The 23,715-nt window shown below is 39.9% G+C and overlaps 6 protein-coding genes across 7 annotated transcripts; 4 read left to right on the forward strand and 2 right to left on the reverse strand.

Annotated features, from left to right (window-relative positions):
- Positions 1 to 1,760: 1,760 nt before the first annotated feature.
- Positions 1,761 to 3,459, forward strand: LOC141842754 (putative GPI-anchored protein At4g28100). Its single transcript, XM_074730770.1, has 2 exons — positions 1,761 to 2,407; positions 2,952 to 3,459. Exons 1-2 carry the CDS (start codon positions 1,775 to 1,777, stop codon positions 3,339 to 3,341), a joined length of 1,023 nt encoding a protein of 340 aa, XP_074586871.1. The 5' UTR covers positions 1,761 to 1,774; the 3' UTR covers positions 3,342 to 3,459.
- A 3,422-nt stretch (positions 3,460 to 6,881) lies between these two features.
- LOC141824515 (cyclin-D6-1-like) lies at positions 6,882 to 8,200 on the forward strand. The gene is made up of 6 exons (XM_074711826.1): positions 6,882 to 7,043; positions 7,110 to 7,196; positions 7,288 to 7,383; positions 7,483 to 7,684; positions 7,784 to 7,914; positions 8,030 to 8,200. The coding sequence occupies exons 1-6, from the start codon at positions 6,882 to 6,884 to the stop codon at positions 8,198 to 8,200; spliced, it is 849 nt and encodes a 282-aa protein (XP_074567927.1).
- Positions 8,201 to 13,294: 5,094 nt separating this feature from the next.
- Positions 13,295 to 14,344, forward strand: LOC141840459 (uncharacterized). The gene is made up of 3 exons (XM_074728486.1): positions 13,295 to 13,837; positions 13,926 to 14,024; positions 14,126 to 14,344. The coding sequence occupies exons 1-3, from the start codon at positions 13,295 to 13,297 to the stop codon at positions 14,342 to 14,344; spliced, it is 861 nt and encodes a 286-aa protein (XP_074584587.1).
- A 1,334-nt stretch (positions 14,345 to 15,678) lies between these two features.
- LOC141847607 (universal stress protein PHOS32-like) lies at positions 15,679 to 18,424 on the forward strand. 2 transcript variants are annotated; one of them, XM_074735663.1, is made up of 2 exons: positions 15,679 to 16,578; positions 18,153 to 18,424. In XM_074735663.1, exons 1-2 carry the CDS (start codon positions 15,841 to 15,843, stop codon positions 18,204 to 18,206), a joined length of 792 nt encoding a protein of 263 aa, XP_074591764.1. In that variant the 5' UTR covers positions 15,679 to 15,840; the 3' UTR covers positions 18,207 to 18,424. The 2 variants fall into 2 exon arrangements, with proteins under 2 accessions (XP_074591764.1, XP_074591769.1); XM_074735668.1 differs by having other exon boundaries at positions 18,159 to 18,424.
- Positions 18,425 to 19,258: 834 nt separating this feature from the next.
- LOC141846176 (uncharacterized) lies at positions 19,259 to 21,086 on the reverse strand. The gene is made up of 7 exons (XM_074734177.1): positions 20,727 to 21,086; positions 20,339 to 20,639; positions 20,147 to 20,257; positions 19,975 to 20,040; positions 19,825 to 19,890; positions 19,682 to 19,732; positions 19,259 to 19,595 (listed from the first exon to the last, which is right to left on the reverse strand). The coding sequence occupies exons 1-7, from the start codon at positions 20,960 to 20,962 to the stop codon at positions 19,398 to 19,400; spliced, it is 1,029 nt and encodes a 342-aa protein (XP_074590278.1). The 5' UTR covers positions 20,963 to 21,086; the 3' UTR covers positions 19,259 to 19,397.
- A 1,936-nt stretch (positions 21,087 to 23,022) lies between these two features.
- LOC141821276 (uncharacterized) lies at positions 23,023 to 23,604 on the reverse strand. The gene is given in 1 exon segment (XM_074708687.1): positions 23,023 to 23,604. A coding segment is annotated over 1 exon segment (582 nt).
- Between the last annotated feature and the right edge of the window lie 111 nt (positions 23,605 to 23,715).

A 23,715-nucleotide genomic window follows, 5' to 3' on the forward strand; every position in this document is an offset into this window, starting at 1 on the left:
CCATCCGGTCTCAGTCTCAGTCTGTGTACCTGGGAGGAAGGCAAGCTGGTAAAGAAGGGAAATAAGAAAAGAAACAGAAAAGAAAATAGATGGAGAAGGTAGGATGTTGTTTATCAGGTAGCGAGAAAGTGAGGAAGAAAAAGAAATTATCCTCCTTTCCACAGATATGCATTTGAAGACCATCTGCACCTAGCGGTCACTAACTACAAACCTCAGCCTATTTTCTCCCACAAGAAAATAGTTGTGCTGAGGAAGGCAAAGGGCTAACATTGATGCTGGAGGTTAGTTCATCCCGAACGGTCTATGATATTGGAACACAACAATTATCCTCTCCATACTTGGACATCAAAAACACTGAGTGGGTTCTTATTTTTACTGATCATGTGTACAATTTTTAAAAATAATTGATGGGGTTCCATTTCCTCTTCTAACTAGGTACCTAGCGTCCTGATCATCAGGTGCTACATTGTCATCAAGGTTCTGCGACCAAAGTCAAGTGCCAATGAAAGAGGTCAGCCGGATGATGATGGATTACGAGAGGGAAGGGAGGGGCTGGCGAGAAAGAAAACAATAAAAATATTTGTCTCTTAACATCTTTACTCTCTCATTCCACTGTTTTTCTTCGATTTGAAGGGGGAAAAAACAAATTTTTTGGACTCACGTCTTTTAATTCCCAACTTAATTCAGCGTTTGTTTTTACACACATTAAAATATGACAAAATAGCTAAGTGTTATGGACTTGTTTGAGCAAGAAAGGAAGGCAAGTTTTTTTCTTCATATTTCTAAGCACTGTTCTTTTTTCTGAAAATTTAATTAAAGGAATGGTCCATTCGTTGTACCCAACAAAGGAAGTTGTTAATAATTTATTTTTAGAGATATGTCCTTTGATAATAAAAAATGAAAAAGGGTGTGATGTTATAATAGTAAGTTTTTGGTTTTTTAATAGTTTAAACATTCAAATTTTATCCGATTAATATCTACTAAATAAATTTAGAATATAATTTATATATATTTAGAAGATGATCTTTTAAATATTATTTATTTAAAATTATTATTAAATTGGATATCCTTAATATTTCAAAATAAAAATATTCTAATTAATTCCATCTATGTGGCGAAATAAGTTTAAAGAGATGGGTGAGCCAAACTATTAAGTGTTTCAAGCTATTTGATGGCAAAAATTGTCTTTGGGGAAAAAAAAATAAATTAAATGTCCATCTTATTTTATTAACATGTATATTTTCTAAATTTTCTTTAACTTAATAGTTAATTATTTTCAGTTAATCAGATTAATCTATTTTAACTTGTTCCAATTTTTCATTTCGATTAAATTTGTAAATATTCATTTAATCGAAAGAATTTTTTTTGTTAATTTGTTAAATGGACAAATTATTCAATTAGTTTATTTTTTTAAAAAATAAATACAGTGCAATGCGCAGCTGAAAAAGAAGACCAAAAAACATGCAAATACAGAAGTCTGCCGTCTGCAGGCCCTCGGCCGTTTGGCTGAGAAATGACTAAGAAATTGGCGTCTACTGCTCTCTCTCTCTCTCTCCGTCTGCCTTTCTTTTCTCGCATCTCCACCAACTCCACCTCAAAAAGGTGCATTTCGCTCTTTCTCTCCTGCTCTTCTTCTTCTCTTCTCTTCCACGAGCTCGTTCGACTGACGCTAGGTTGGCGGATTCCAACTCAAAAAGGTGCTTCGCTCTTCCCTGCACTACCCATTTGTGTTGGAGGAACCACCCATTTGTGTTGGAGAAAGGAAGGGACAAGAATGGCCTCTTCCTTCCTCTATTTCTTTCTCTCCCTCCTTTTCTCCGGAGTCACGCAGCAGGCCGCAAGCGTCGAGCTTCGTCCCCTCAGCTCCGACGGCTTCGACCCCACCACCGTCCCTTCCTTCCCCGTCTCACGGGGCGTCAACAAGAGCTCGGCCTGCCACCTGGACCTCTCCGACGAGCTCTTCGGCGGGGTCAGCGACGCCTGTGCCCGCGGCAGCCTCGACCGGAGCCGATGCTGCCCCGTGCTCGCCGCCTGGCTCTTCGCCGCGCACGCTCGCTACGCGCTCGAGCTCCGCCCGCTGCCGCAGCCCGAGGAGGGCCTCGCTGCCGCCGACGGACCGATGATGCCGGACGACAACCAGAAGTGCGTGGACTCGCTGCACAGAGCGCTGGAGCGGCGCGGTATTCGCCTGCCGCGCGTTAACGCCACCTGCGACACCGTGCTCTGCTTCTGCGGCATCCGGCTCCACCAGGTCGGGTCGCTTCGGTGCCCGGCAGCCTTTAACGTCAGTGGCGGAAACGATCCACCGCGGAACGCCACGCCAACGGCGGCGGTCCGTCAGCTGGAGCGCGACTGCCTCAACTCGTCGTACGCCGGCTGCACTCGATGCTTGCACTCTCTCGAGAAGGTATTTATACTTCCCATTTCTTTTTACTCAATTTCGCTCGAACACTACTTTCTTTGCGAAATATCTCTGTTCTCTTCATTTTGTGCTGTGGTTTTTGTGGTGGAGTTAGACAGATACGCCGTCCTTCGAATGCCAATTTTCTTGTTCTATGTTCTGTTCTTTCTTTTGAAATTTGGATGTTTTACAAAATCAATTGCTCAAATTATTGATCTTTGTAGACGGAATTGTGGGCCTGGTGAAGACAGAAGTAATGGGATAAGATTCAATTCAATTCATTCATTTTTTTAGTTACGAGATTTTTTTTTAAATTTGTGAAATCAAACGTCTTGGTGTTCTTCTAGTCGCTTTCTGAATGAATTTTTTTTTAGCTCCGTGTGAAAATTTTGCTTTTTGTTGTTTGTTGTCTGGGTTTTCCCATCCTACGCACTGTCTTCTACCAACGTAATAAATGAAGAGCATGCAACATTCGGTCACTCTACGTGCCTTCGTTTTCATTGGATCATAGTCGATAAACATCCGATCTACGCTTCTTATTCTTGAACAGGTGAAGGGAAACGGCGTCGGGGGAAGCAGCAGCGTAAGCGGAAACCGGACGGCGAGGATGTTCGGCCGCGACTGCCAACTAATGGGCCTGACGTGGCTGCTGGCCAGGAACCGGACGGCGTACATCCCCACGGCCTCCGCCGTCCTGCGCGCCGTGCTCTACAGCGCCCATCCACCGCAGGGCGGCGGTGGAGATTCGCCGGATTACAAGTGCAGCCCGGACCAGGAGAACATGCCCCTCGCCGTCGATTCCCTCCAATTCCAGCAACTCGCCGGCTCCTCCGCTGCGGCTCCACCCTCTCGTATGCCCTCCGGTTCCTTCACTTTTGCACTTGCGCTCTCTTCCACCTTTTTGCTGCCCCTTCACCTCTCTCGGCTTCACTCGCTATAAGCCGCAGACGGCGGTGTGCACTGTTTGCTCATTCTGTACATTTTCTATCCAACTTTTTGTTGCGTTTTGTCCAATTTTTCCCTGTTCTTCAGACAGTAAACAGTGAGATAATATATTGTAGTGTTTTGTTGAGAGTTAAAAAAAAAAGCAAGATCAGTATCATTAGCCTATGATATTGGAAAGATGAGCAATATGGCCAGTTGCACGTTCAAAGTGATCATATGCTCAGGATAACACACTGCCAGCCATAATCCTGTGTTAAAGAAGATGCCACCATATGTGAAATTATTCTGTTGAAAACTAATTCACATCACATAAATCGGCTGCAAAGATTTTGAAAAGGAAAAGGTGTACACAACTTCAAGAACAGAAAGAACATGCGATTTTGGATCACAAGATAAGTCTGACTTGTATCCTTAACTATATACTGTATATGTGTAGATTATCATATGAAAGCAAGGATAGAATTTCTGAAGGAATAATCTTTTTGGCAGTAAAATCTCTCCCCACTTGAAAAAGCGGCTTAGTAATCATGATTTCAAGGACACTTGGGGGGTGTGTGTAGATAGAGGGATCATGTTGTCCTGTTTTCTTGGCAAAATGTGAAAATATCCCTACAATTTACTTCTTTGTAGGTAATTTAATGTTGTAAAGCTTATTGAGATTGTGTTGCAGAAACGACTCAAAGATGAACCAGCATGCCTGAAACACTGACAAGCTTAACGCAAACCTACAAAACTTGGAGCTCATCCCACAATAAAGCAAATTAAGCTCACTGAAAGGTTTAACAGATCCGAAGTGAGAGCTGTCTTGAATAAGCTTGCAATAGTGAGATTTCTTTCAAAATAAAACTTCAGATTGTCTCCACTAAGGAATATAAGAAAACATTCAAACTGAATTCATTAAAATATATTTCAGTTTGTTTGGCCAGATGTTCAGTTTGAGAGAGAGAGAGAGAGAGAGAGAGAGAGAGATGCTCTCCCAAGTAGAAATCCTCAAATATCTGCTTGATGCCTGCCTTGATCACATCTCACTCGGAGAGCAGGACTTCTGCAATGATCAAACCATCGGGCCACGACTTTTAGCTTTCTTAGACACCTAATGGCATGAAGAATTTGACCTCTGATGGCGTTCAGCTGGTAGGAATGTGCTTCTTCAGAAAGAACACCAAGAGTGAAAACGTTTGTTATCTCATTCGCTTTCTCAGGAGAAGAAACTTTATAAGTGATAGATACAATAGCAGGTGTAATTTGCCAATGCTCAGAACATGAGAACTTAAAGATCACTGATTGATCATTTATTTAGAAGGTTCAGTGTGTTCTCAACCATGTCAATTTCCTTGTGTTTGCTGGAACAGATAACATGTGAATGATACTTCAGCCACCAGAAACATGAGATCGACCATGCATTGAAAACATCAGAGTTTTCATTTGGCATTCACTAAGCTAACATATCATCAGTATAGAAGTGCAAATTAATTCATACAATCACACAAATCTTAAACAGTATAGAAGTGCAAATTAATTCAAACTTATGATCTACATTTCATTTCATAAGGATCAACGACTCACCACGTTTTGCGAAAACCAATGAAACAGATGTTGGTATTGTTCCAGAAAAAAGAATCCATCTTTATGTTAAGCTCGGTACGTGTAGCTTCTTAAGTTCAAAATGGCGGTGCAACGAAGGACATCCATGTTGAGAAAAGCCCTGGCAGCATCAGCATGGAGACATTTTTCAAGTAAATTTGACAAATCAAATAAAAACAAAAGGTTTAACAAATCTAGTAATGAACATATACACATGCTGATAGGATCCCTTTCTGCCCAGTAGATCCGGTCCACATAGCGTAAATTCAGCCCAGCCACTCATAGATTGTACGGCGGCAGGATCCACGCGCTACCGGCAACCCGCAGACCCAACACCCAATAGTCCGTTAGGGTTTGCAAGCATGTCGAACTGAAGGTGATAAAAAAAGATCATGGTATCAAACTAGAAGTGGGTTAGGATGACTTGAGCGAATAGTTGATATGTGTTGATCTATATATATAGGTTAGGTCACGGGAGAAGACTTGGATCATATGGAGACTCATCAGTAGCATCACGTGATTCAAGAAATAATTGAGACTGGGAAACGTACCACAAAAGAAAAATTTTATAACTCCTGGGTCTCTATGTTTCCCTGTTGAAACTCGTCATTGAGAAATCGAATGAATAACCTCCGCGACAAAATAAATTTTATACTATACTCCCCACAGTTTACTTTTTCAGCTAGCCCTCTAGTTTCCCAAAAGTACCCACACACCCCTACATCTTGCACGCTAGGGGTGTTTTAGGTGCATTTTGGGATACTCTAGGGAGCAAATGAGAAAGTAACTAAACTCTGTAGCAGGAGTAGCAAATGCAATTTTCTTAAAATATAATCTAAAAAAAATGCAGATGCATTTCTTTTCGTGGTAATAGCAAGGATGCATTAGATCTTCCTTAAAACCAGTTAGGAGATAACTCAATAGAAAGACTACTTCAGCTGGCAATGGCATTTCATGGATGGAGACGAACAAAGAAAACATGTTTAGGATTGTTTTGAAGGATCTGCCAAGTGATCATTAAAGGACTTCGCAGCTTTTTCTCCTGCACTGGCTCGAAAGGACATTGCAGGATAGCTGTCAACTGCTGCTTGTGGCAGCATAAGAATTGAAGAAATTTCCTTTTGCATTCATGAGGCACACTCAAAAGGGGGGATGAGGGGGCATGGACACTACGGTCTGATAAGTGAAACAGAAAGCATAGGCTTGCTTCAATCAGGAAACAAGGCAATGAGGTTTCTGACCTTGTTTCTATGCCAACTTTTGTCAATGGCTGAAGAGCTGGACTTGACCATTCGCAGTTAAAAATCAAAACTTCTTCCACCACCATGGAAAATGGGCATTACAGCCACATTATGAATCCTGCTCCAACCTCTCTGATCCCAAAAGTCAAGTCCTCATTAAGAAACTGAGATGATTAATATCTGCAGTCATCTAAATCTAAACATTAATTGTAACTTCGGCTTGTCCTTGCAAAATTGCACCAGAAGAACTGCTTGTAAAGATGTACATTACATACGAAGATAATGGAAAACATAATCCCTTGCTCTCCCAGGATTATTTTCTTCTCCTTCTCCCTCTGCACCTGTGGGCACCACCAAGCATACGACGTCGCCATTAAGACAGTGACACCTGTACTCTTCTCCGACATACATCACTAGTCTCCCCTGCCACTCCTCCTCCTTTCTCTCTGCGCCTTTATTTTTCCTGAGACCTTTTAGGAAAAGCTATCAGTCGCCATTACATTCCCGTCGCCATTCGCCAAGCAGAAGAGAAAGAATTATTCAGAACGCTCGAGATTGATGAAGGCAACTCAGTAACAATTTATCGCCTGTTTGTGACTTGTATTAGAAGAGTTTGGCCTATAAAGTTCTCCCCTTGCTCCTACTTCCCTTGTGTTCTCATCCAAAGAAACATCCAATTTTCACCTTCAATTGCTACTACTTGAGAAATAATGGATTCTGATCTTGGTAACCAGCTCACGAGCTCCGACGACGATCTGCAGTGCTCATTCTCTATATCCAACCTCTTTGTTGCTGAGGCCGATCAAATAACATCTGCCGTCGGAGATATTGACCTTTGCGCTAGGCGAGAGGCCGTCGCTCTAGTTCTAAAGGTGACGGTAGACATGCATTAGTAAATAGAAATGCAAATAACTTCATCTTGATGTCTCCATGAGCAGGCGCAGTCCGATTGCAATTTGAAACCCTCCGTCGCTTACCTTGCAGTAAACTACATTGATCGCTACCTCTCCAAACGCGAAATCCCGGTACATGATTTTGCTAAAAGAGACGAATCAGAATGGATCATTTCATACTATTTCATTTTATACACCGTTATGGATCGATCTATGGTTACAGAGCGACAAGCCGTGGATTGTTCGTCTCCTCTCTATCTCCTGCCTCTCCCTGGCGTCGAAGATGCAGATGACTGTCATGTCACTTGATGATCTTCAGGTAATGCTCCAAAAAGAGGAAAAATCCTTCTTTTGTGGATTTGTGAATGAGATCAAAGCTAATTGATTTCACTGCTTCGCTCAACTCATCCTTTGCTAGAGAAATGAAGGATTTGTATTCAATTTGCACACGATCCAAAGAATGGAGCTTCTTGTGCTCGGGGCGCTAGACTGGAGGATGCGATCGATCACCCCATTCTCCTTCCTTCCGTTCTTCCTCTCTTTATTCTCGCAGGTCCAGGCTTCTTTCCTCCAAGCTCTTCAAGCCCATGCCACTGACATCCTCCTCAAAGCACTAAACGGTATGACCATTTGAAGCTATAAAAAAAAAATCTATCTTTATCAGACATTCTCCATCTAATTTACCATTGATTGACAATTGCATAAGGAAAAAAATGCAGATATCAAAATGCTGGAGTTCAAACCATCGGTGATGGCCGCGTCAGCGCTGGCCTCTGCTGCTTACGAGTTCTTACCTGTTCAATCTTCGTCCTTCCGCGCAGCTCTTGCCTCCAGCAAATTCGTGGATAAAGTAATTCGGTCACCATTTAGCTCCAATTTTTCATCATTTATAGATAAAGAAAGAGCTTAATTAATTTTTGCTCCATTCCTCTTTTATTCTGGTCCCAACATAATGGGTAAAAAAGGAGAAGCTATGGAAATGCAGCAACGCCATGGCAATCGCCGCGACATTGACAGCGTCAAGCCCGGCGACGTCCATGACAGTGTTCAGCCACCTCGGCTCGAGCTTCGAGAGCCAGCCCGCCGCCGGCTGCCAACTCAAGAAACCAGTCCGAGATGAAAAAGATCGAGAATAATGTTCAGAGCAAGCTAATGAAAAAAATAATAATAATTTTTTTAATTCAAAAGCCTTGTGCTTTGTCAGATAAACCCAGAGGAAAATGTTGATAATCGAGGCAACAATATGCGTGTATGCCCGTAGCATAGCATTGCATGCCTCATGCACGTATGACCTATCATACCTTGTGGTGTAATGATAACTGTATTTTGATGGCTGGACGTACACTTCACAGGAGCAGCAGTCGCCAGTCAAGATATCTGAATTGACGCAATAATGTGTTATAAAGATATATAATACAACAAATCTTCATAATATATGTAAATATTAACATCATGAAGAAGTTAAACCATGATAATTGTCTACAAATTTAGTCAAAAGATTTACACACCCTCTCCCCAATCATTGGTCTTAATTTGATTCACAGATCATGATTTGTAGCAACTAGTGTTGACTATACTACTTTTCACATTCTTTATTTTCTGAAAAAAATATAGTTTTTAAGACCCAGAATACACAAGCGAATCAAAATTTTGGTAAAATTTAAGGTGACTTAATCAATTTTTTTTATTTATGTACATTATATGCATAATATTATAAGATGAAAATTTTCTTTCACAGATATATTATTAAGAGTAATTTTTCAGTCAGTTGATTCTAATCATGCCAATGTATCAGTTAGTGTGCTAATTAATGGTGTCAAAATAATGCATTCTGTAACCTTTTTCTAATTATGCATGCATAAACTGTTATGAGTAGTATTGAAGCATCTCTGTGTCAAAACAATGAATTTTAGAAAAAGTGTCTCTGTCCCAGCGGATAAGGCAAAACGTATACCTGACTCTTCAGACAACCTCCAACTTTAAGAATATAAATTGAACTTTCAATTTGTCCAATAGACAAACTAAACAAATTATCTATTTTCAAAATTAATGCCATAACTTGCTTAATTAGATGAAAGGAACTCACCATCTCAAGCTAATTAAATCAAAATGCTACAAAATCTATAAAATATTTTATGATTGTGAATTATATCTCTAACAATTTAAGTTCACCATATCTTTCAGCTAAATTTTAAAAGTTAGAGGAGATAGAGAAAAAAAAATCTAATTAATTTTTCCATCAAACTTGACGCTGGTACTGTTTCAGAAACTAGACGGGGCGACCTGATTGGATTTTGTTTCAGGTTTATACTACCTTTCCCATTGCATTACCACCATCTTCTTGTGAGTTGTGACCCCAATGCTCTTAGTGCTCATTTGACCAACAATCAAATACTTGATACTTTCCATGCCTTGATGCCAATTAGTACCATGCCAGTAAAACACTGCTCGCTAGGCCAGTCAGAGTGCAGGATAAGATCAGGCCAGTAGGCATATTAATATGATAAGATCAAGACATGAACCGTACCGCTTGTTCAAACGCATGACGTTCTTCTTTTCTGCCAAACAAATTACTTCTTTTCTGTTTGTCCTTTCCAATTTTTCACTGCCCAAGTCTAGTAGTGCTGCTACTATCAACAGAGATTTCCTACTAAACATTTAGTCTAATACCGAGTTTACATGAACTAATCTCCATACAGTGACATCTTTTGTAGGGTTAGTTGGTTATACATAGATCTATCAAAATCCAGTGGACCTTTAGCCCGCTTGCACATGTTTGCAGCTTCTTCCTTCTAAAACCATTAAAAAAAATAAAAAATGGTAATATGTGAATGAGTTATCATTTAATAAATATGTGTTGTAAATTACATAAAAGGAGATTTTAAAGGTTCATAAGCATAGAAGTAGTAAGACCATGCAAGTGAACAAAGTTCAATCTGTCTGCTTTTATTTTGACATGGAAATATGCATGCCACTCAGAGAAGAAATTAATAGATGTCATGGTTATTCACTCAACTTATGTTTTCTATGTCCTCTTTGGCTATTTTCCTTCAGAGAAGCATTGTCCTACTCATCAATAACCACCACTGGTATGTTAATGATGAGAAACGAAACAAATTTCAATGCATTTACTAAGTTTTGATGACCGAGTTCCAAAAGATGATATTGAGTACCAACTTTTGATTTTTTTTATTTATTTAAAGTAAATATACCTGCACCATAACTCATGCGACAAGGACTCAACCAGGGAACAAACTCTCAGTCTATATTATCATACCCAAACCAAATGCACCAATCAAGATTCAATAATCCATCATTTATTACCGAGGAATGGGTATGAAGGTTGATATATTGATTTTACAAGGCCTAGGTCCGGTCCAGTTTTATGAATTGGCTTTATGTCCTCGAAGAAAGCTGCAATCAGCTCATAAATACAAATATAATACAGTGATGAGAACAATAAATGAGTGAGTTTATATATTAACAAATTTATTATCAAGATCCTTTAGTGTCAGAAATGGCTTTGAATATCACCTAGTATGTAGCTGGATTTGATAGAGAAAATAGCTCGCTAAAACATGATATAATACGAATAATCTCTCAACATATGTACTAAACCTCACAATCAAATTTATCAGGTTAAACTAATGATAACAACAGCAGCAACAAAAAAAAGTTTAGGACTTCAAACCTATTCACCTCTAGTCTTAAACTTCCTCTCTCGATACATCGATCACATCTTTCCAAGAACTAGAAAGAAAAGCATTTAAACACTGAGATGTTGGGTTGGGCGAAAAGTCATACGTGCTTGCAGATTTGCCTGGTGGGTGGTCTGTGAGGCTGTGAGGTCCGGCCATCTATCTTCAGGATTAATTGGATTGCAAGAGTTGAACATCTGGATTATCAAAAAAAAAAACAAGAATATAAGAGTTTGCAAACTATTATTGTTACTGCTAGAGTGCTTTTGCAAACAGAAAGCATTTTAAATGTCAATTTGCTGCCAATGAGGCAAGTATAATAACTATTACATCTAGAAAGCATGACAAATAGAAACCTAATCATCTAAGTATATAATTGTGAAGCTTGGAAAAAAATATTCCTGCATAACAGGTTAATAAGGGCCTAAGAATATTTGGAGTTTCCAAAACTGTGCTTTATAAGAAGAACAATAAACATTCGTAGACTACTGATGAATATTAACTCTCAGTTGGTCAAATACAACCTTTTAGCTCAATAATAAATGATCGGTGCACATACTTGAGCAGGAAAACTTCATGCAATGTGAACTCTGCAGTTCCACAGCTAAGAGAATTGAACTGCTACAGCTGCATTATAGGAGGAGTAGGTGAGAAAAACTGAAGCCCTTGTTTGGTTTGCCCCGTCATATTCCTCAAATAATACCACAATATCTGGTACCGGATCTCAGTTCAGATACAGTCAATCTTCTGTTTCTCTTTCCCTGTCCGCGTTGCTGTTTTTGCTGGGCTCTCAAAAGCCTACCGTCCCCGCGACCTTTTTGAGCATTACTATACTATCGCGGGCTACATCTCTTCCTTTATTACATTGCTCTGCAATTGCATGCCTTCTCCATATCCTTTCTCCTTGTATCTATCATGCAGTCGAAGGCCGCGGAGATGGTCCCCTCCTTTTTTTCATAGGGGACTTTTATCGAACAGTTGGGAGATATCAAATAATAACTCGGTTTACAACCTACCATCAACTTGGATTCCGCATTCCATTCCCAAATCTTATCCTTTCCCGTAGATGAATTTCTGCAATGGATGGTAAGGACTTGGATTTTGGGTACGCAAAAAGAAGCAGTTGGAAATTAAGCTAGTTAGAAGCAGGCGACGAGCTAATAGGAAGAGCAATATCGACAGCTGCTCTCACAGAGCTTCGCCTTCTCTGGCAATGGCGAAGGGAAAGGCTGCCCGAACTGGTGCCTGAGCCACTAACCTGCATCGCTGCTGTCTCTGGCTCGTCTGCTTCCTCACTCTCTCTCTCTCTCTCTGGGTCTGATCTGAGACGCCAGTTTCGTCAGTATCCAACTGGTCTGTCCCTTTGCGGCAAAACGCAGTAATAGACAACAACACTCTTCCAGGTGCTTGTCCTTGTTCTTAATCGCTAGCTCCCACCAAGCAATTCGTCCTCTGCCCTCTTCCCTGTTATTTTATTAAAGAAGTTTTTCTTATATTTCAATTTGAGGATTAAGAGAAAAAAATTTTAAATATTTTTTATTTTTATTTTATTTTTATTTTAATATATTAATTCTCAAATATATTAAGTAAATTTATCACAGTTATTTAATTTTCTTGAATCCGCAAGATTTTTCCGTTCCTTCTCTGTTCACAATGTCTTTATTAGTTGTCAAGTAAAATTTTTTTCTTTATTCATCATCAGTCGGTTGGTGAGGCACCGAAGAGCGATGGCTCACCACGTAATATAAAAAAAGTAATTTTTTATTCAAAAGTATATAATTTATATTTATAAAATAAATATTAATATCAGAAAAAATTAAATCAATCTCTAATTAAAAAAATAAAAATATTTTTATAATTTTATAATTTTGTATATTTAATTTTTATTTTTTTCTCTCCCATCAATAACAAGGAATATAAATATTTTTTTATTTTTTTGTTAATAAATCTTCTCTTCATCCCATTCAAAACTAAGTTAGAGATGCTTAGATCGGGACCACTAGTCTAGATTTAGATTCAACCTCGACCCAACACAGCCCATCATCACGTTCCTCACCAGAGAACCAATCTTCCTGATTAGGAAAATACCATCATCAAATCCACCACGGCCCCTCCTAATCCGTGACCCTACTTCCGCACTTAATACTGCCGCTGTCGATGCCTCATTCTTAGACAGAGAAAGCGAACGCCCGAAATTTCTCATGATCTTCATCGGACGGTTCCAATAAACCCGCATACACTGCATGGAAATTTCAAAGAAAAGACAAGAAAAGAAGTGCAAATTAAGAGTACGGGACCCGCAGCAGCACTGTAGCACGTCCAGACCAGACTCTTATTCGCCACAGGGATTAAGACACGTGTCCGTTCGTTGGCTGCGAGGATGGGACCACAGGCCCCCGGCTTCCCGTTCCGTTACCATTTTGCACCGCCGGTACGCGTAGTTTGATCGATGTGTTGGCCTGCCTTCGTCCCACAATATATACCCGACCGACTCGCTAGCTCCTCCTTCAGTCGCACCGCTTAGTTTCGACCATGGCGACGTCCTTCTTCCTCTGGCCCTCTTCACAGAACAAGCCGGAAGAGGCCGGCGGAGGCGGCGCAGCCAGCGGTTACCCTGCTGGAGCTACGGTGGCGAAGGCAAAGATTCGGAAAGGAGGGGGAGGGGCTAAGGCGGCCGGGCCAAAGCGCCCGCCGCAGCGAGGACTTGGTGTCGCGCAGCTCGAGCAGATCCGTCTCCAGGAACTCCGCACTTCCCCCCGCGACCTTCAGCCTTTCAGTTTCCCACAGCTCAGCCCCGTCGCTGCCGGCCCTTCGGCCATCTATGGTGCACCCGTCTCATACACCGTAGGCCATCCAATGCACGGGTACCTCCATCGACTCCGCCCGATGTCGGTGACGGCCTTCGGTGGGGCTTCTGCTGGCTCCGCCGCCAGACATGTGCTCGCGGATCCGTTCGCGCTGGATGGCCACCGGAGGACTGCGGACGAAAGATTCCGTGTCGGAGGTCCATTCCCAGAGCCCCCTTCAAGCCAAATTACCCAATGCCTCTCCGATCAGTGCGAGTTCTGCGCCAGAGTGAGTTACCTAACTCCATCTTTCTCTCTCTCCCTCCAAATACATTTCTCCTCCCTCGCACGCTTCTTTCTGATTAAACTTGCTTCAGAAGAAACGTCTCTTCGGCAAAAACCAATCTCCCAATCTGTCCAACGGAGGCGCCGATTACTTCGAGATGAACCTCGCTGCTGCAATGGCTGTCAATCTGGTAATCAGCAGTCCCTCTTAGCGTTGTTTTAATCTATTCATTTTCAGTTCCTTCTCCTGCTATATCGTTCATTTAATGTCTTCTCCTTGGCCTGCATGTAGGAGAATGGCTGCCACCAGACAGAGCTGAAATCATCAGAGAAGAACGAGAGGGAGGCAATCAAGGAGTTCGATTTCTTCCCTTCGTCGAGCAGCCTGAGCGCATCCATCGATGGTGCTTCATCTATGTTTGCTGATCGAACGGCGCCTGGTGATGCTTCCTCTTCTCTTTTCTTCTCGACTGCTACCCCCCTCGATCTCTCGCTTAAGCTATCATTGTAATTAATTATCCCCTCCATTACTAGTATGTTGATCGGCGAGCTGTGTTTTAATTGCGTATCTCTATCTACTTCTTTATGAGCTCAATCTTCTATCTCGAACTTTAATTTCGACCAGTTGTTTGCTCAATTTGCAATAATGATTAGGAATTGGACAAATACCCTACAGTACTATTAAACTCTGAAAAAATTATTTAGTCTGATCTTGTTGCTTCAGAATCAAAGAAGATTGATTTTGAGTTGTTCTTGTTTGGTAAAGAATTGGGAGTTTATTGTCTTGGTTTCGGCGCCTGGAGCTCATAAAAGGGAAAGAAGTTGCGCAGAGCTTACCATTTAGTCCCCATCCTTCCATTGGTGCATTTTAGTAACGTATTTGGTAGTTGGAACTGGATAAGCATTCAATGCATGCTTCTTAAACCATTGATGTTTATGTTTACAAATTTTAATTAATCTTTAAGTGCAACATATGTCATTTATTTTTATGAGAAACAATTTTAATGTTTTTTTTCAAACATAACCCCAAACATTAAACCAAAAAAAAAAAAATCAAGAAATATACATGAAGTCAACCATTCGAACTTTCTTCATTTCTCTAGTGACTGAGAAGTGACTTGCTTTTTTTTCTCTCAAGTCTTTATTTTCCCTCTTTATATCTCCTCTCCTACTATCCTTTGCAAATTGTATGTGTTGGTACGTAAGCCAAATTTGGTTCCTTTGATTAATCAGTTCATTATTTATTTAATGGCTTAAGCTTTTTGTAATAGATAGTGAATAATGTATAGCTTTTCGTTGAAGCAATTTTTAGTCGGTCCGCACTCTTTACTCAACAATTAATGCTGGCCAATGGTGATTGAAGAGTGTTCGAGAGTTGTCTATCTAAGTTAGATATCATTGCTGCCTTGCTTTTTTATCTAAATTTTTTATTTTTGAAAAAAATGAGTCTCGTCTAGATAAATGTTTTAGTAAATTTGAGAATGAAAGAGAATTTTTTTAAAAAATCATAGTATTTCTATTTAAGTATAATAGATTAATTTTGACTAAAAAAGGAAATATATTGAGATTCATTATTTAAGTGTGTTATACATTTTTTACAAAATTATCTTTTGTCCTTCAAAGACTATCATTTTACTCTTCAAAATGTTAAAATCCATTTAATTTCAAATGTTTTATTATTTTTAATGTCATAATATTTTTTAAAAAACAAGGTGAGTGATGGGAAAGATATTGAACTATTTTTTAAATCAAAAGTATTTTGATAATAATATAATTGTAAAGGGAATTTTTGCAAACTGTTTTATTTTACTTTTTGTATTTCTTCTGCTTCACGCCGGCAAATACTTGGAGTCTTACGTGTAGTCGTAGTCTTCTCTCCTTCCCCAAAAGCCACCGGAACCGAATCGATCCCATCGCCTTTTATTCCAGATCTCTCTCCCCAAATCTCTAACCTTCTTGCAACGACAAAGAAGCCGACATCCCCACAAAACCCCAGTTTCCGCCGGAATGAACCCCCAGCAGACTCCGCCCCACTACGATCCGCCGGCAGCGGCGGCTGCGCCCGCGCAGGAGGCGACCCACCCATCCTCTCCCAGATTCTTCCTCTCTTCCGATGCCTCATCGAATCCCTCCGCTGGCTCCCACCGCCGGATCGCAATCGCTGTCGACCTCAGCGACGAGAGCGCCTATGCCGTCAAGTGGGCCGTCCAGAACTACCTCCGTCCCGGCGACGTCGTCATCCTCCTCCACGTACGGTCTACTTCTGTCCTTTACGGTGCCGACTGGGGCGCCGTCGACCTCTCTGTCCCGGAGGAGACCGGCTCTGAGGAATCGCAGCGGAAGTTGGAGGACGACTTCGACGCCTTCACCACCACCAAGGCGCAGGACCTCGCGCTGCCGCTCGTGGAGGCTCAGATTCCGTTCAAGATCCACATCGTGAAGGACCACGACATGAAGGAGCGTCTTTGCCTCGAGGTGGAGCGCCTCAACGTCAGCGCCGTGATCATGGGCAGCAGAGGCTTCGGGGCCTCAAGGAAGACGAGCAAGGGGAGGCTCGGTAGCGTCAGCGACTACTGCGTCCACCACTGCGTTTGCCCCGTCGTGGTGGTGCGCTATCCTGATGAGGGGGGCGCAACCGACGGTGGCAGTCCGATAGCTCCAGGGGAGTCGACGGAGAAGGACGCTGAGCTGCATCCTGTCCCAGAAGAAGATGAATACCATGATGCCACACGTTTAACTCAAAAGGTCAATGTCTTGCCCTTGAAACTACAACTTACTTTTTACTTTCCTATCAATATGACCAACATTGTTTGTTACTAGAAGAAATGATGATGAAATTTGATGATTTAGATGAACACGATTTTGATGTTAAGATCTGAAAATTAGACAAAAATATGCATGGTGTTTGCTTATATGAATCCGATGCATGCGAGACAACTAGACGCAAGGAAAACATCGTGAACTTTCTATTTTTTAATGTGTGGTGCTTGGGAGTTGTTCCATTTGCTTATTTACTGATATATAAGCAACATATCACAGTTGCATAACTATGACAGTGCTTTCAAGTGAAAGAGTGTATCTTTTACATTACTGTGTCAGCTGAGTGGCATTCATATTTTTCTACTCAATGCTGGAAAATGAACTACAAATACAGGGAACGATCTGCTTTTCTTATCAAATGCTGTGCTGAATTGCCACCTAACTACGTTTTATGATCTTAGTAAGAGGTTTAGGTTAACTTGAATAACCTGAATGCCTTGAATTACTTGAAACTAGTTAGATTGTGAAATTCATTTGAAGGAAGAATTTCTTTTGTGGTTTTCCAAAGCTCAAATCCAATTATTCAGGTTTACTGAAGGGGCACCCTTTTCTCATTGTGTGTTTGCTTCTTTAGCGCTTAAATGGACTTCAAAATCAAAATTGTTGTTGTAGTAATTGAGCACAATTAGTATATTAACTCAAACAAATATCTGATATTATCAAAATAGTTGGACTATGTTATAACAAATATATTAACGCAATTTGATTATCTGATATATCAATATATTTCACATCCTTAGAAAATAAGAAATTTTATTTTCCTATGATTGATTCTTATGACAATAATGGTTGGGAGCAGAACTGATTCCTTAGCTAATTGATAACAGATAGCTAATCATGTAAGGTCCACAAATTTGTATCTGTTAGCTCAATATTTGGTGGACTTTTATAGTTAGTTTTACTTTCGAGTATTTGGATACATGTTATTGCTACTCCAAACATGTTACACGACTATGTTTTTTTTTTCTTTGCAATAGTCTATTTTATATTCTTCTTAATTATTTTAACAATTTGTCATCAATAGAGTTAGAGCCTATGCACACTCAGCAATTAAAAATCTTGACAGCTTGCTTCCTCTTCTACTCATCTTATCTCATCAACTATCATAACTAAGTCAAAGAATTAATTCAAGTTCAACTTGCAGATACATAACAACTGACAAGTATTTTTATGCTTTGGTGCTCTTTAATCCTGGTTTACAATTTACCAAAATATTTCTGGAGTTATGTAAGTTTTACACGGATCTGTATATCTGTGGCATTTGCTGTCCATATTTCTTTCCCTAGCAACTATCTGTTTTACAAGCATACTTCTCAAAAAAATGATCATCATTTTTTTTAATGATTTCCTCTTAACACTGAAATGGTACTCTTGTGACGTATTTGATCGTTGTCACAATCCTGTATCAGGGTTAATGATATGCAGTTTCTGTCACAATGAGCTTGTTATGCAAACATTTGTTTCCTTGTCTACCTCATTTCATATATCCTATTTGATAGGCACAGAAGCCATCTTTTGGATTGAGGTTTGGAACTGATGATGGGAGCCTTTGATTGTGCTACCGTGGTGTAATTTACTTTTCACTGCCTACTTAATTGTAACTTAAGTATCCTTGTGTCGTTCAATTGATGTTGAATGCTCATGATCAGGTCACAATGTGAGAAAGGAAAAAACCATGCTGTTGACACATTTTATTATCATCAGGATATGTGTACTTAAAACACAAACAGCCAATTATAGATTAAGAGTGTGTTTTGATGTTTGCATTCTATGACTGAGTTTGCTTCTCTTCTGCACTGTCAAACTGTCTTTAAGACTTTGGTGTTATGTTAAGTTGGCTTTAATGGATTTTCTAAACCCTTGTTTAATTGCTTAGCTTATCACTTGCAAGATTTGGAAAGCTGGTACTACACTTTCTCAAGACTCAAAACTTGATATCTTCACATGGAATTCCTGAATGAACTCGTCTCTTATAACATGTTTTTACAACTATTTTGAGCAACATAAGGTCATCATTAGTTTTAATTTGTACAGTTCAAAATACTAATCTGAAATCAGAGAAATGTATATATTTGCGCTATGACTATTAGATGATTTTTTTTTATTATCCAAAAAGCACTCTTAGAACTTCCGTAAATCCATGCCTTGGGTGCAAAATTTTACAAGTGAATGCTCATCGAATTATTTCGAGCCAAAACTATTTATCCTCTTCAGAACATTCAACTAAAAGCAAGGTACAGAGTCGTCCTCGGTCAAGGATGATGCCAGCTTGCTGATGTTCTTGTCAAAGAAGGACAAAGATAATGACTTCGGCACAATGGTCGGAACAATTTTTTTTTTCAACAGAAAATTGACATTACGGTGTTCTTCTTGCAGGTGACTTTCATAGCTCTTGAGAATGACTTTAGATGCATCAGAGCCGCGTTTTTCTCATTGCTCAATGCTGAGAATGATAATCTCTTAGTTCACTTTTTTCTTGTTTCCTTTTCAGTTTGCTGATTTATGATTGTTAGCAATATACGAGAAGACAAGTATGCCAATTACCAAGGTCCATTAAACCTTATAAATAAATCAAAATCTTCTTCCATTTATCTCAAGTACTCAATTAAATGTCCAAATCCTCCTGCTAAATTTAGCACTTGTTCTCATTCAGCTGCCACTACAATTAATTGGTTCAGCTTTAGTTGTATATCTTCATATCAATTCAACTTTAGCATGCTTAATTAGATCTTTATCAGTTTCGTCTACTCTTCAGCCAGCTTGTTCTTGCTACATCTGAAGCTTCCTCCAAATAGAACAGAACCAGGATGCCAGAAGTCAACGGATGTCTCACTTGCAGTCGCCGGATAGGTGCCGGTGATCGGAACCAGGCATAGCCCTCTGCCTCCCAGGTCCAATCGCTTCTCTTCATCAGTATTCTTCTTCAGCTGCTCATACATCCTCTGCATTGTAATAGGAATCACTAAATATACACTGCATATTTATAATTAATATATATGATTAGCAATAAATTCAAACAAAGACAAACCTGTTTTTGTTTGATGGGAAACCCATCTTTCAAGTAGGGACTGCTGAGAGCCTAAAGTTCAACCATACAGTTCACGCAGTTAATACAAAGTTAATGCCTTAAAGATGATCACTTCAGTGTGTTTTTGTTTAATTTGCACTTACACCAACTTGGTCATGAAGGCACTTAATGTAGTCAATGGCTTCTTGGAGAACTGATGCAGTATCGGTCTGCCATTAATGTAATCAATGGTTCCATTAACTACACATAGAGAAGCCTAAAGAAATTCATTTATTAAAGAGCTTAATTATGACCTTTCCAAAAGGCGAAACTAGCTGCTGCAGAGCAGTGATTCTGTCCCCTAATTTCTCCTTCCTCACCTGCAAACCAAGTAAAAGGGAAAGCTAGTACAAAGGCAAAAGATCTTAAACACGCATGATGGTTCATAGTCTAAACAAATCTTATGATCATTATTCATCGCCGTACCTTAAAGGTCGGCAATGGAGAAGCTCTTTCCATTAATCTTTGCCTTTTCTCGCCTCCAGTTTTGTTGGTCGATGATGAAGAGCGAGGAGCGTTATGAGCTCCTGAACTCTTCTGCGTTACACATGTCGCTAACAGCATTATGTAACAAAAGCCTAACAATATATATCACAACTAATTAAATTAAATGTTTACCTTAGCAACTGTTTTGACTTCGATACTTGCATTAAGATTCCACAGTGCAGTCGGAGTGGTGTTGTAGGTGAGATTCAACTGGTCATTGATGGGCTCTTGGTTTACCAGTGCAGGTGAAGGATCCTGCTGCTGCTCATTCCTCAGTAGACTTTGCATCATGGCTAGTGAGCTCGAGCAGGTTTCATCACCGTGGCCAAAGTTATATTGCTCGAGTAAAAGATTACAGTTCATGGCACCAACCATGGCAGGATCTTGATCTTGCAGCATGGTCATGAAATTCACAGGTTTTTCAGAACTAGTCCTGCATATTTCATAGATGAATTTACATGATGCACTCATGAAACGTATAATCAATCAAAAACTATTAGCAAAGATGAAGATCACACACAGTAAAGCTGGAGTCCAAGAGATGGAGGAAGAAGGAAGCTGGCTGATGAATCTAGTCGTCACGGTGGAATCGATGAAAGAATTAGGAGCGAATTCTTGAAAAGTGATTGAGCTGCCACAAGCCGACCCTGTGGACTCATGATCAAAGGGCTGATCATGATAAGGTTTAGCTTCACCCAAATCGGTTGCAGTGCTCCACCAGCTTCCTCCTTGAACGCTTATAAAGTCTTCTGCCATCTCTCTATCTCGCCGCCGTAGGGGCGAAGATCACGATGATGGAAAGGATGGATTGAGTTGCCTATATAGTGGATATATCAGCGGAAGGTGATGAAGTGATATATAGCAATAGATAAAGTTCTTCTCATGGATAATCTCAAGTCTTTTTGGAACTTGAAATGCCATTTTACATATTTAAAATCATATAAATTATGGCGTATTTATATTTTACTTGGGTGCAAAGGAATATGATGCAGTTTCTTTTACTTTAATCAATTCGAAGTAGACCACAGTACAGTCTCACGCTAGTCTCTCTTCCTTTACTAAATTAAAAGAAGGAAGAAAGCAACAAAAAGAAAGAAAAGAGGAGGAAAAAGAAACAGACGAGCCAAGTGCAAGGATGAACCACACGAGGCAGTGTGTTCATCCTCAACTTATTATTATTTACTTCAAGAACATTCATCATTTTCTTTTATCGTTGTAAAATTTCACCTACAGAAATGAACGAGCAAAGGAACAATTCCATTTGTCTTTGTATTTCATCTATTGTCACTTGCTTAACTCACTTGCTTAACTCTTTCATGGGTTTCATGTTCTGTGAATCACTTCAACTGTAGAACGGAGAATTATCTAAAAACAGACAAATAGATGGTTGACTACACGTACCTGATGAAGACGGATGAGTCAACGAACAATGAGTTGACTTTCTTGGAACATTGCGGCCGATCATTCGCGGTCTTATCGGTGCACTGAATCTTGCCTGATCTTGTCCCTTCCACCTCTTCAAATTCTCCAGTATATTGCGGTACATATGTCCCCATGCGTTGGACGTCAGATGCGTGATCAACAACTACTCTTCAGTTAAAATCTAGTCACCAACCACTTAAATTCTGTGGCATCTTAATTAATAATCTCTGGATTTTTTTTTGTTGTTTTTATGGAGCTCTCTTCCTCCACTCACTCGAGTGAACATGCAAGTTCAAGGTAATGTATTACTGATATTATTTTTTTAAAGGATATCTCGACAATATGATTGGATTGAAATTCCAAAATAGTTATAGAGTTCTAACACACTAGTTATCTTACTCAATCAGTGTATTTAAATGAAGCTTTGTTCCATTTGCTTTCGAAGCATCCTCAAAGTTGAAACATTATTCCCTTTTGTATACATCTAAAAGCAGCTTTAACTATTGCTAGTACTGTACTAACCTTGTCAATAGTGTGATACCAAATTCCTTAATCATTAAGTTGAAATGCAACTTGGCGTGGGGGAATATATACACCCTTTATTCATATTTTGCTTTTTTTTCTCTCTCTCTCTTAAGCATCTAATGCTCTTATAAACTCTCTCAAGGAAGCCACAAAAACTTCATTCCTCTCTTATATAAATTTGTAAGGTTTCTTCAAATAATTCTCGTAGCTAAAAACATTCATTGATTACACTTTTCCAAAGAGCCATAGCTTTTTAATTTGCTGGCTAAAATTAATTACTTGTAAAATTAATAAGGGCAAAATATACTAATTAATTTAATTTGTAATGAGCCCACATACAGAAGGTTCATATGTCAATGACGAAATTGCTATCACAAGCAAAATGACACCCTCAAATCAGTCTTCCTCCTATAAGAGCAGTCTGGTCACGTAACTTCTATTTCTACGGAGAGTAAATTAAAATTTTATCTTCTTTGGAACAAAAGCTAGAATGTTTTTTTTTTGTCAATTTTAATTACCTTTTGTTTAGAAGTTTGTGTTGATTGATCGTTGTCAGAGCCTCCTTTTTCCCTAAAAACCAGCCAAACGAAACAATAAAATCTCTCTATTTCCATCTCGTTTTGATTTTTTGCTACTCAAAATATTTGCTAAAGTTGATTTTTTAGCTAACTCAGTAATTTGTTTTTTTTTTTTTAAAGAAGAACATAGTCATTTAAATCTATTGTTGGTACATGAATCAGAAATAGCGATCTTCCACTAAGAAATTATTATATTATATGCCACATTTTCTGTCAAACAGTAGAATTTGTAGGAGAGCAATTAAAGAAAGCAAATAGGAGGTGAAAAAAAATTAACAAAAGGAGGGGGAATCAAACTTTCTCATCTTCAATTCTTTTCCTTGTGACCCGAATGTAGCAGATCACGGAGATGATCAGTGTGGCAGCCAGCGCCCCCAGTATCACCTCTGCTCCGGCGATCGATTTATCCAACCGGCGGTGGTGGTCATGATGCCTCAAATTGCCTGGGGCACTCGCTCGATCTATCTTGCCTTCCATCGCAGAGAAACTCGAGATGGGCGAGTCTGCAGCTACTAATGCCAGCTTCTCCTGCACCCCCACGGCCTTCTTTGCTCCGACCACCGCCTCCGGGAAAGGCCTTCCCATGGTCACCGTCGAAAGAAGATCGGCAACGATCAACGCCGAGATGAGCAATTGCACCATGAGGCCTGGAGCTCGAAGGATCAGTCTGTGTTTAATTTGGAGTATCAGTGCGAAAAGCATGGTGGAAGCTTGTGGCCTTTTATAATGTGGCGCCAATGAGATGCGTGTTAGTTGTTAAAGTCTTGTGTGTGTGAGTGGCGAAGACAAGGGAACACTTGAAGTTGCATCAGAAATTAACGATATTGAGGAATCTCTGAGACATGACGATCCCTGAACATCTTTTTTGTCCATTGTCCATTGGACAGAAACAAGCTGTCGTCTGTGTTAATTTAGCAGAAACTTCTGTGTACGTTCATGGCTTCATGTTTCTTGTCAGCTTGACAGTAGAGCTCCTCGTGCGAG

The sequence above is a fragment of the Curcuma longa genome, chromosome 1 (assembly GCF_044706935.1).
Source record: "Curcuma longa cultivar G26 ecotype Majalengka, Jawa Barat chromosome 1, ITB_CL_G26_1.1, whole genome shotgun sequence".
In the NCBI taxonomy this organism is placed as follows: domain Eukaryota; kingdom Viridiplantae; phylum Streptophyta; class Magnoliopsida; order Zingiberales; family Zingiberaceae; genus Curcuma; species Curcuma longa.

Bases quoted from the DNA above. Each gene is read 5' to 3' on its own strand.
- LOC141842754 (XM_074730770.1), top strand. From the start codon at position 1,775: ATGGCCTCTTCCTTCCTCTATTTCTTTCTCTCCCTCCTTTTCTCCGGA. The intron at 2,408-2,951 runs GTATTTATACTT...ATTCTTGAACAG, and splicing joins GCTTGCACTCTCTCGAGAAG to GTGAAGGGAAACGGCGTCGG.
- LOC141824515 (XM_074711826.1), top strand. From the start codon at position 6,882: ATGGATTCTGATCTTGGTAACCAGCTCACGAGCTCCGACGACGATCTG. The intron at 7,384-7,482 runs GTAATGCTCCAA...ATCCTTTGCTAG, and splicing joins TGTCACTTGATGATCTTCAG to AGAAATGAAGGATTTGTATT. The intron at 7,915-8,029 runs GTAATTCGGTCA...TGGGTAAAAAAG, and splicing joins CCAGCAAATTCGTGGATAAA to GAGAAGCTATGGAAATGCAG.
- LOC141840459 (XM_074728486.1), top strand. From the start codon at position 13,295: ATGGCGACGTCCTTCTTCCTCTGGCCCTCTTCACAGAACAAGCCGGAA. The intron at 13,838-13,925 runs GTGAGTTACCTA...AACTTGCTTCAG, and splicing joins AGTGCGAGTTCTGCGCCAGA to AAGAAACGTCTCTTCGGCAA. The intron at 14,025-14,125 runs GTAATCAGCAGT...GCCTGCATGTAG, and splicing joins CTGCAATGGCTGTCAATCTG to GAGAATGGCTGCCACCAGAC.
- LOC141847607 (XM_074735663.1), top strand. From the start codon at position 15,841: ATGAACCCCCAGCAGACTCCGCCCCACTACGATCCGCCGGCAGCGGCG. The intron at 16,579-18,152 runs GTCAATGTCTTG...CCTATTTGATAG, and splicing joins CCACACGTTTAACTCAAAAG to GCACAGAAGCCATCTTTTGG.
- LOC141846176 (XM_074734177.1), bottom strand. From the start codon at position 20,962: ATGGCAGAAGACTTTATAAGCGTTCAAGGAGGAAGCTGGTGGAGCACT. The intron at 20,258-20,338 runs GTAAACATTTAA...TGTGTAACGCAG, and splicing joins AAGTCAAAACAGTTGCTAAG to AAGAGTTCAGGAGCTCATAA. The intron at 19,596-19,681 runs GTTTGTCTTTGT...ATTACAATGCAG, and splicing joins TTCCCATCAAACAAAAACAG to AGGATGTATGAGCAGCTGAA.